General features: G+C 40.6%; 1 protein-coding gene across 2 annotated transcripts; it reads left to right on the top strand.

Annotated features, from left to right (window-relative positions):
- The first annotated feature begins 565 nt into the window (after window positions 1-565).
- LOC144656938 (fibrinogen-like protein A) lies at window positions 566-6257 on the top strand. 2 transcript variants are annotated; one of them, XM_078517196.1, is made up of 3 exons: window positions 566-620; window positions 4521-4617; window positions 5422-6257. In XM_078517196.1, the coding sequence occupies exons 2-3, from the start codon at window positions 4530-4532 to the stop codon at window positions 6063-6065; spliced, it is 732 nt and encodes a 243-aa protein (XP_078373322.1). In that variant the 5' UTR covers window positions 566-620; window positions 4521-4529; the 3' UTR covers window positions 6066-6257. The 2 variants fall into 2 exon arrangements, with proteins under 2 accessions (XP_078373322.1, XP_078373321.1); XM_078517195.1 differs by lacking the exon at window positions 566-620 and adding an exon at window positions 1854-2030.
- Window positions 6258-11634: the final 5377 nt, after the last annotated feature.

Here is an 11634-nt window from a genome sequence, read left to right as displayed (position 1 = left end):
TAATTACTGAAAGCTTATTTGAATCTACAATTAAAAATATATTATACATATTAAAAACAATTAAAATTTTAAATGTTTGAAACTGCAACTATCCATCCTTGAAAATATATTTCTGTCTTGCTTTCGAGGGGTCTTTCGAATAGCTTCATTCTTCTGATTATAGTTTCTTCAGCTAAATTGGCCAAAACCTCTTTAGTACAGTCACCAAAGTTTCGCTTCTTGTAGTTACATTGGGTCAGACCTTTGTATTTTTTTACAGTAGTTCCTTAGTCTTCGACGACTAATCAAGAAAACACTGACGAAATTGCGAAATTTAATACGCTTTTGCTCTATGTTTTCTTGCAGTCGCGAAAATTTATACTCGCGAAATTCGGCTCCCGAATTTTCACGAAATTAAGTATACGCGCGAAAATTAGCAAGAATAAGGTACATTGCGTTCGAATTGCGTGAACGTGAAAGAGTTTTAGCCTAAGAGGATAGAAGTAACATCACCATTGGCAACCCCACCTTTTCGTTCATGCATGTCCGTTCATGAACAGATCCCTGGTGAGACTATGATCACCACCTAACTCAGATCTAGTCCAATATCCAAGAAATTGATAGAATTGTTTTTGTGAAAGGTAAGTATATATTACAATGCCTCTGTCTAATTTGTTTTTTAATTTGTCGAGGACGTTTCGAGATTTCACTGGTCGATTACAGTAAAATGTCCTTTTCATTACATCTTCTTCTGAAAATGGCTATCATTTTGCGTGACAGAAAAATGGGTTTTCCAGCTCTTTGTAGGATATAGCTGATAACTTCAATATTAAGATTTTCTCTGTGTAATGCGTTATTTTCTAATTTTTATATTTGGTTATCCCTACAGAAAAATTGGTCCTCATTTAGAGTTTTCGGGGAATTGGTGATTTCATTTGTGATCAATGATTCTGCTTTTTCTGTTAGCTCGCGCTAGCCTAACCATCCACAATTTGTTGTCAAAATGTTTATGTTTTAGCTTATTGGGCTGTAGTAGCTTAAAGGGTTAAAACAAGGGGACGACAACACCACCTTAGTAAAAACTTGGAGTCCCAAAAAGAAAATAAGAGCCCTGTCGCATGTTTTTCATAAACAACGACAACATGTACGATCTTTAAAGTCATAACAACTGCAATAGCCCATCTGCAAAAGGAAATAATACGGATGTTGCTTTGTTATGGCTACCTACCTGATTTGTAATTTCTATATTTTTAAATTTATTTTTTAGAAAACAGTGGAACAAAGGAATAGACTACGCCTGCAACCAAGGGAACTATTTTAATTGTGCGGATGAAGAAAAGAAGAAAGAAATCCTTCAACTACCTTTTAAAATTAAAAACAGCGTTCCTTGCGTTTCCAAGAAATACAAAGTCAAGTTAGCTGTAGGTTACTGGCGTTAGATTAGTTCCTAAAGGGTGTGTTCATTTTGTGCGTGATAAATTTGGCCGATCCTCGCCAAACAAATAATTCGCAGGTCACGAAAAAGCTCGCAGAAAGCAATAAAGCAGTTCCCTGGAAAACAGCTTCAAAGAGTGCCGGCAAACAGAAGAAAATAAAAAAACTAGAAGGCGATCAGGAGGTCTTTGAAAACACACACTGAGCTATTAAAATGTATATTTTTACTTATTATTACATACCACACACGTGAACATGCAGATCTGCAAGACCATTTGAAAGCACAGTTAAATTTTTGAAAGCTTATTTTAAATGCTTCGAGCACGAAAAGTACATAATTTATAGAAAACATTATTGCGTGAGAGCAAGATACGGTAGTGTAAAAGAGAAAAAGTTTAAGTTAGATCTCCATTGGCAACCCCATTTAGCATGCAAGCACGTCTGTTCGTTTATAAATAGATTCCTGGTGAGAGTAATTTAAGAGGAGACGTTGTTGCTTGACCATTTACTTGGTTTAAATCCTCGCGAACACTTGAATCGCTTCTTACCGGTGAGACGGGAATTCTTTAGGGTCGATTCAGAGATCCAAGAAATTGATAGACCTGTTCTGATGAAAAGTGAGTATATATATATATATATACAAAAAAAAAGAAACGTTTCGAGATTTCACTGGTAAATCACAGTATAATATGCTTTTAAATTTGATTCAGCACACATCTTTTTAAAATAAATATTTCGCGAGATGTACATTCGCAAAGTACATCATGTGAATGAACATTCAAGATTGTTTCCAATAGTTAAAGAGAATTCCCAACTTATTAACCAGTCAATAGTGATAGCTGGCATAACCTTTTTCAGGTTTTTGGGCGAAAGCAGTAAATTTTCTCAGTTTCTACTGAGTAATCGCTCCATAATAATAGGTAAACACTTAACATCAGTATATTGATGATCCACAACTGATGAATGTGTTACAAAGTGTGGCTTGCATGTAGCTAATTTATCCTGGCGATATCCCTACACAATATCACCACATGTGAAAAGGGAGATAACCCGCGGTAGCGTCTTTCTTTTTCACAGCTGTGTTAAACAAGGCCAGGGAACACAAGAATAAAAAAAATAAATCCTCCTCGTACGGACGCGTTGCTCATAAAAATAACACAAAAAAATCAGCTAAAAAACTTGTATATTTTTATTTTTCCAACCTTTCTTTCAACATTCGCAGCAAAATATGTGTGGAGCAAAAACACCAACCTTTTTAGGAGTGATTTCAACGTTATCACTCCTATTGCATATGAATGTTATACATTTTTCCGATCCTATTTAGTTATTAATGTAAAATACCACTGGTGAAATGTAAATAATCGATTCCGGTTGTACGTAAAATAACACATGTGAAAAATTGGTTATGACCGCCGTGAACTGCATTCTCTCAGTATTAGACAAGTTTAGAAAATAATTCACTAATGTCACCGATAACCGAGTCCTTAAAAGGATTTACATTTGGAGCTGAAAAACTGTTTTAAACTATAGGAACAATGTTATTGAAATGTGTAAGACTCGAAGTCGATAGTTACACGGTTAATTTTTTTGGCACTGTAAACAAAAATTTAGAAGCGCTTATTTAAAACATTCGGTGATCTTTGAGAAGTTTTCAAAACTGTGAACTTTTTGTTGCAAAAATATCTCCTCAGTTGGTGTATAAAAGTAAGCTTAATTAAAAATAAAGTTTGATCATGACTTGAAAGCATGTTTTCTGTTAATACTCGGTTGCATAACAACCTCAAGGACTTGATTTTGCAATAATCATAACAAATTTTTTAATTAAGGAACTTAGTTTCTGTTTTTTCGGTGTATTTTTGTATTTTTTTAGGGAGTTTTATATAGGGTTAACCTCGCAACTTCCTTTTCTTGATGCCTTTTTTTCTTTTGTTTTTGTTTTTACTTGTAACTTCAGTTTGCATCTTGAATAAAGAATGTATGTTATGTTAAAAAAAAAAAAAAAAAAAATTCTGCGCTACGATGTTAAAAATACGAGTTATCCGAAAAATATTTTAACTCCTTTTTTCACTTACAGTTCTGAAGTTGCTATGTTTACTTGCTGGGAGTTTCGTTCACAATATATATCTATATTTAAAAGGGGTTAAAGAATAGGGTGCAAATAATTGGTTTCAACAGCTGTAAAGGTGATCGATGGTGTCACTAAATACCGTATAATTCCGGCATAAGCCCTGGGCTTATACAACTTCGTAAGGGGTTTTGGGTGGGCCTATTAGCGGAGGGGCTTATATCCGGGAGGACTTATAAGCGGAATGAAAAAGTCGTTTCGAAAAGTGTCACAGAAGTGTTGACTGAAATACGTTTTTTAAGTTAAAACGCATAATAAAGCAGCATTTAGCCCTGTTCAGTACTGTCGTCCGGTAGAGGGGGGCTTATATCCGGGGGGCTTAATCGGATGTGTTTTTTTGTTTCCAGGTAGATGGGCCTATAACCGAGGGGGGGGGGGGGGCTTATAACCGGAATTTTACGGTATCATAAAAACGTAAGTTATCAAAAACAACTTTTTGAGCCTCAAAGCATTCACATGAATATTGAAAAGTGACACTTTTTTGTTTATATTAGGGGTTGCTTTATTAATTTAAATCTTATAATTGCTCCTGCAATAAGCGAAATGAATTACAGTATTTGTATTTTTTCACAGAACTGGGTTTAATATTCAACGAAGTCGAACTTGCTGCAGTGTGAATAAAGCCCTATTCATACTAGAATAACCTCGTGATATTTCTGTAAGCTGCCTTATACCCAACGAGTTTGAACAAATCCTAAGTCCAATTTGTTTCGGATATACCGCCTCAGGACACAAAACGTGTTCAGTGAATCTGGCTCCGACAGAAAAAAAAAATTGCCAACCATGTTTTCAATATTCAGCCTGAGCCGGAACTCAAATCTGTTAAAAAGGGTTTCATATAGCATGGAGAAACGCGCGACGAGCCCAGAGAACGTCTACAAAGGAGGCTAGTTCTTAATGCCAGTTGAAATATATAATCAACTTTTTTGCTACGACTTTAAATGGTCTTCTTCACACGTTTTCTGTTGGTTGTTTTCTACAGAGATCTAATATGGCTCTCACTACAACCTTTTGGTTATTAATGTTGTTCGCAACTACTGAGGCTGCAAGGACAAAAAAGGTTCGGGTTTACCCAAAAGGTAAGAAAACGCTCACGTACTCACAACCCGGGGGGGGGGGGTACTCCCTATAATGCAAAAAAGGTATATAAAAGGGGTACCTTTTCTATCAAAATGGTATATAAAAGGGTAAGGGGTTGGATCTCCGGGCGGAGCCTCCCCGTACAAAACTTTTTCGAGTACCCCCCGGGACTCACAACAGATGAGAATCATGCAACAAATAATATTTTTTAACACTAGGAATTTGCAGATATGTATCAGAAAGTCTTGTGTTTACAACAAACAAACGTTGTCATTTAGATCACTAAACTTTATTCCAAGATAATGTACGTAACCTGTAGACATCTGACATCTGACAATGTCAAAATTCTTTTTAAGTAAAAGTAGACAGAATTGTTATAGCATTGTTTGTTATGTTAGGGCTTCTTCGACGTTATAGCTCAAACCATTTGTCACCCCCATTCCCTCTAACCCTTTTAGATTGCTGATTGTCACGTATTTCGTTTCAGGTGCTAACACGCGAAAGGGACATGTCACAGGAGCGTTTTCTGAGAAGAACAAAATAACAAAACATGTAAAAACGCAAGAAAAGTAGCGGGACATGTTGCAGCGACACTACCCCTCGTGGGTGCTGATATTTAACAAGGAACGTGTTGCTGCAACATGTCCTCAAATATTTTCTTGTGCGCATGTGTTCAAATGTTCTGATCTGATTTCAGTTTTGTCCCTACTGCATGTCCTGTGACATGTCCCTGCATATTAAATATTCCGACCTTAATTTATGTTCAAAAAAAAAGGTAACTGAAAAATTTTGTCTAAATATAGATTGCTCGGAAGTTTCAAAACCCCGAAATGGTGTGTACCGCATAAATCCGGATGGTAAAGGAGTCATCAAAGTCTACTGCGACATGGAAACAGACGGTGGAGGATGGACGGTGTTTCAAAGGAGGGTCAACAACAAACTTGACTTTCATAAAATGTGGAGCGACTACAAAAAAGGCTTTGGCAAGGTCGGCTCAAAGTCAAACTTCTGGCTTGGAAATGAAAACCTCCATCGATTGACTGTCAATCGAACGGTCAACCTACGGGTAGAGTTTGAGAGTTGGAGTAAGCCGGGCACTAAGTACTATGCCACTTATCAGCATTTCAATGTTGGCGACGAGGCATCAGATTACAAATTGGAGGTACATGGATACAAGGGCACGGCAGGTGATTCCCTCCGCTACCACAATTCGATGCCATTCTCTACCGAGGACAATGATAACGACCATTCAAGACGTAACTGCTCCGAGGATTACCGGGGAGGATGGTGGTTCAAGAGTTGTCTCGCCTCTAATCTGAATGGAGAATACTTTGGTCGACATCAGCAACCGACACTTCCTCATCGAGGGATCGTTTGGTTGAAGGGGAAGTTTGGGGGAGAGTCTCTGAAGTTCAGCGAGATGAAGTTAAAGCCAGCTGTTGAGTAATTCGTAAAGGGACTTTATTGGGTTGACATAATTAACAATAGGGTGTGGCTTGGGGGGGGGGGGTACAAATGGTAATTTAGCCGTGGTGAATGACGAATGGATAAGTGTAAACCAATATATAACCACTTGAGACGTAAACATATAAACGTATTGCATGTGAAATAACATAACGAATAAAGATTTAAAAAGGCACCACGCCTCTATTAAGTTACTTAAAAGTAATAAATAACAACTTTATTCTTTGATAATTCAATGAAAAACAATATGTATAAAAGAATGCTTTCCTTTCTTTTTTATTCTGCAAACCACACCATCTTTGCAGCCTGCATTTTCGAAAGGGATGTTACTAGACAATATCGGTATACAGTGTACGCTATCTTGGGCAAAACGACGAAGCATCTTTCGAAGAGCATCCTATTTCTCTCCCCTCTACTTCTTTGTAAAATTCTCATAAAAAGATGACAGGATGTTTCTCCGAAATACTCCCAAGGTATCAGACATGTCATTTCTTTGAGCGTTGCTCAAGCTCATTTTTACGCCCTATAGCGTTATCAATGTAGACTATAACAGCTCTGAGGACAAAAATCACTCCTTGACAACTAATCTTTTTTATTTCCTGCTTTTTTAGTGGCAGGTTCTTAACGATTGTCTTAGCACTTTTTTGCATACAGTCAACTCTCGCTTTACGGAAACCCCTCAATTATGGACAAAATGCAGATTCCCAACGAAAGTAGCCTCCCACGCAGTCGTTCTTAGGGAAATGACTCGCGCTATACGGACACTAAAGGACGCCCCGAACGTGTCCGCTATAACGAGAGTTGACTGTAATTTGGCAATATGAACATTTTCAAAAAGGCATTCCTAGCACAATTCAAATTTTTCGACCAAAAAAAATTAATCCTAAAACGTTAGGTTTTCCCGATTGTGCTGGCATTTGTTTCTTGAATCTTATTTTCAAAAAAACCATTGCTAGGACAATTAAAAAAAAAAAGCCCGATTTTTTGAAGAATTTTTTTTTGTAAATCTTCTTTCTAATACGTGTTACAAAGAATCATAATGTTTGATTCGAGCCTTGCAATAGCTTCTTTCTCAAGGAGTCTAGAACTCACCGGAAGTAACTTCACCGATCAACAGGGAGACGCCATATTGATATTCAGCGGGTGGCGCTCCTCTGAACGTTTTCTAAGATCGTTCTCGTTAGCGGCCCCTTGCTGTTTTATTTATCCGTGGTGCTCTTAGCATGAGTTTTAAAAATATAACAACAAGAATTTAAGAGTTTCGTATGATAAAGCGCCCACCATCAGAAGTGACGGTTATAGTTAATAAAGTGCAGAAAATTTAGAACAGTTTAATTTTTTTAAGTGAGGTACTTGTAGCGAGCTAAACAACAACAGCATGCAATGACCAAAACCTTACGCTGCCACTGAGGGTGACTTTAACTATTTGATTTCACTATGTAGATCAGATCGTGCATTTGCTAAGACTTGGAAACCTGGGTCCCATGTTGTAGTATGTTTGTAACTGGGTTGCCTGTGTAGGCCCAGCCCTAAGGCATTGTGGGTAGTGCAATAAAGGAAGATGGCGGCTTGAAAACGTGTGTGTGTTTTCTTGGCGAGAATCCGCCTTCATCGAGGACCTGTCTGGTGTCCAGACATTACATTGGCGACGAGGATTGCGAGAATAATCCTTTCTAGTGGTATGGCGGCGACAAATATCCAACCGATGGATATTTCGGGCTCGAAATCGGAATTGAGCGAGCGATGGCGTGTTTGGCTGCGAGGGTTTACATATTTTGCCGAAGGGAAAGCAAATCTTCAAAACGCCGCGAGAAAGAGGAACGAATTACTCTATCGAGCTGGTTCTGGCGTGCAGGATATTTTCGAGAATCTGGCAATCATCAATGCTCCGGAAGGCCAAGATGATGATGTTTATTTACAAACTGTTCGAACACTGAACGCTTATTTTCGAGTGCAAGAAAATGCTGCGTACGAAAGGCATGTTCTTCGCCAGCTAAAGCAAGAACCGGGAGAAGATGTCGACTCATTCGTGCTCAGACTTCGTAAACAAGCAAGGCATTGTAGCTATGGACCTGAGGAACTTGAATTCGCCGTGAGAGATCAGTTGTTGGAGAAAGTTTCTTCCTTGGAGTTACGGACCAAGCTGTTTGAGGAGCCAAATATACAGCTTGCTGCAGCGATAGAGAAAGCGAGAGCGTGGGAAACGGCACGGCGTCAGGCGAGCAACATTGCCGAAGGAGAGGGAGGACAGAGTAACGTGAACATGGTCAAGGACCGCGACAGCAAGAAACCGTCGAGTGGATTTGGAACCCAGAAGTGTTATGCATGTGGCAAGGTGGGACATTATGCTCGTGATAAGGTATGTCCAGCTCGGGGTAAAACGTGTGCAAAGTGTGGTCAGAAAGGGCACTGGGCAGCTTGTTGTAAGGGTGATACTGAGAGCAAAAGGGGTGGTAGAGTGAAAGAAGGCAGAGGGCGTGGAGGAAAGCGTTTTAGTGATGCTAAACGTGATTCAAAATCAGGGAACAAGCAAGTTAATCAAGTTGAATATGACAGTGGGGATGAGCCTAATGCATTCCCTATAAACTTTAATGGAGAGAGAGCCTGTGAGGATAATGTGATTATGGTCAAGATTGATAACACAACCACCAGCATGCTTGTTGACTCGGGTGCCCAGTCTACTGTACTTGGTGAGAGGCAGTTTAACAACCTTGTGAAGAGTGGCCTTAAAGCAAAATTGCAACCTGAAGAAAGGAACTTGCGAGTGTATGGGAATGGTTGTTTACCAGTTGTGGGTAAATTTGAGGCGAGTATTGAGTGTAATGGAAGGAAAACTATGGAAACGATCCTCGTGACGCAAGGAGAAGGAAGGTGTTTACTCGGTAGTCCAGCAGCTAAGCGATTACAAGTGTTGAAAGTTGGACCAGAATTAGAGGGTGTGGCAAATGTTTATTCTGTGGGCAATGACATTGATGGTATTGCAGATCGTTTTCCGAAGGTGTTCTCAGGAGTTGGCAAATTGTCAGGCTACCAGCTTAAACTGCACATTGATCCGGAGGTTAAACCTGTAGCACAGAAACCCAGAAGAATTCCTTACCCTCTGAAAGAGAAAGTCACAAAGAAAATAAACGAGCTTCTTGATCTTGACATCATTGAGAAGGTTTCAGGTCCAACAACATGGGTGAGCCCAGCTGTAATTGCTCCCAAACCAAACAAGGATGATGTACGTATTTGTGTGGATATGAGGTGTGCGAACGAAGCCATACGAAGGGAGAAGCTACCGATTCCAACAGTGGATGAGGTACTGGAGGAACTGAATGGGAGCACTGTTTTCTCAAAACTTGACATGAACATGGGCTTCCATCAAATTGAGCTAGAAGAAGGTTCCAGGGACATCACAACCTTTTCAGCTGGTGATTCACTGTTTCGCTACAAGAGGTTGAGTTTTGGTATTAACAGCGCCCCAGAACAATACCAGAACATTGTTAGACAAACAATTGCTGGGTGCCCTGGAGCCACCAACATCGCTGACGACATTGTGGTGCATGGAAAGACAACCGAGGACCATGACAGAAACCTTGTTGCATTGCTTAATCGATTGCAAGAGAGAAACCTTACCCTCAACAAGGATAAGTGCAAGATTGGAATGAATCAGATCGTGTTCATGGGGCTGCTTTTAAACAAACATGGTGTGGGGCCAACAGAAGAGAAAGTACAGGCTATTCGAGAAACAAAGGCTCCGACCAATGTCGCCGAGTTGCGAAGCTTTCTGGGACTTGTCAGTTTCAGTTCACGGTTCCTGCCTGATTTTGCGACAACTGTGGAACCACTTAGGAAGCTGACACGTCAAGATGCCAAGTGGCATTGGGGCAAAGAGGAGAATGAAGCATTTGAGGCTCTGAAAAATCAGTTGGCTGAGGCATCAATGATGGCCTTCTACGACAAGGATGCACCAACTGAAGTGGTTACCGATGCAAGTCCGGTTGGACTTGGGGCTATACTCGTGCAAGAAAAGCAAGGAGTGAAGAGAGCAGTCGCATTTGCGAGCCGAAGCTTGAGTGATGTCGAGCGTCGATACAGCCAGACAGAGAAAGAGGCCCTAGCGGTCGTCTGGGCTTGTGAGAGATTTCATCTCTACCTATCTGGGTTACAGTCATTTGAGCTTGTCACCGATTGTAAGGCTCTGGAAGCTATCTATGGTCCTAGATCTAAACCATCAGCCAGAGTTGAGAGATGGGTCCTGCGTCTTATGCCGTTCAAGTACACAGTTCGTCATGTACCCTCAGGCCAGAATATAGCTGATTGCCTAAGTCGTTTGACAAAGATACCAGCCTCGCCCCGTGATGGTGTAACCGAAGAGTATGTCAGAATGGTAGCGGTCAATGCTACACCACGCGCGATGACCACCCGAGAGATAGAGAGAGCTTCTGCTGAAGATGAGGAACTGACTGAGGTGTTTCGTTGTTGGAAAACAAGGGACTGGTCTAAAGCGCCTAGTCCATACAGGTTGTTGCGTGATGAAATTACTGTGGTTGGAAGATTGGTGATGAGAGGCATGCGGATTGTTGTTCCGGCGAGCTTGCGTAAACGGGTCTTAGAGTTAGCCCACGAAGGACACCAAGGGATAGTGAAAACGAAAGATCGCCTCCGAAGCAAGGTGTGGTGGCCGAATATGAACAGTATGGTGGAAAGTCACTGCAAGAAATGCCTTGGATGTCAAGCTGTGACTCCTGCTGCCACCATACCTCCTGTGAAGACAACGACCATGCCAACAAAGCCATGGAGGGACCTTGCAGTAGATCTGATGGGTCCACTCCCAACAGGGGAGAGCCTTCTTGTGACTGTCGACTACTATAGCAGATGGATTGAGGTGGATGTAGTGAGAAGCACAACTAGCAGTGTTATCATCAGGTGCTTGGAGAAGCATTTTACTAGACATGGCATCCCTGAGACATTACGAACAGATAATGGGACAAACTTAGTTAGCCGAGAGATGGAGGAATTCCTTAACGAGCTTGGAATCAAACACAAGAAGACAATTCCACTGTGGCCGAGAGCGAACGGAGAGGTTGAAAGGCAGAATAAATCGCTCCTTAAGGCAATGCGTGCAGCACAAGCTGAAGGGAAACCATGGCAGCAAGAGCTTCAGAAGTATCTTCTTGCTTACAGGTCAACACCGCACACCACTACTGAAACCAGCTACCCTTCCTGTTCCTGAACTGGATGAGATCCCAGCACAAGGATCAGTGACTGAGCCTGTTATGGAACCATCACCACAGCCCGCTGTTACTCGGGCACCAGATCAGACCAGTGAATCTCGAAGATCAACACGGACGAGAACTGAGCCAAGCTGGCTTAAGGACTATGTTACTGGAAAAGGCTAAGCTAAGCGAACTCATTAAGGACTTTGCTACTTAAGATAGTTTTCTGATATGGACCGTGAGGACTACACTTAGTGTTTTGACTAAGAAGTGTTATCTATTGAACAAGAGACTACCAGTTAAGACTTTAAAACAGTGCTTTTATTTGCATTTGGATTTGTATCCTTTACT

This window comes from Oculina patagonica, chromosome 6, assembly GCF_052425735.1.
Source record: "Oculina patagonica isolate OP01 chromosome 6, crgOcupat, whole genome shotgun sequence".
Taxonomy (NCBI): domain Eukaryota; kingdom Metazoa; phylum Cnidaria; class Anthozoa; order Scleractinia; family Oculinidae; genus Oculina; species Oculina patagonica.
This window is presented reverse-complemented; position numbering and strand designations above follow the sequence as displayed.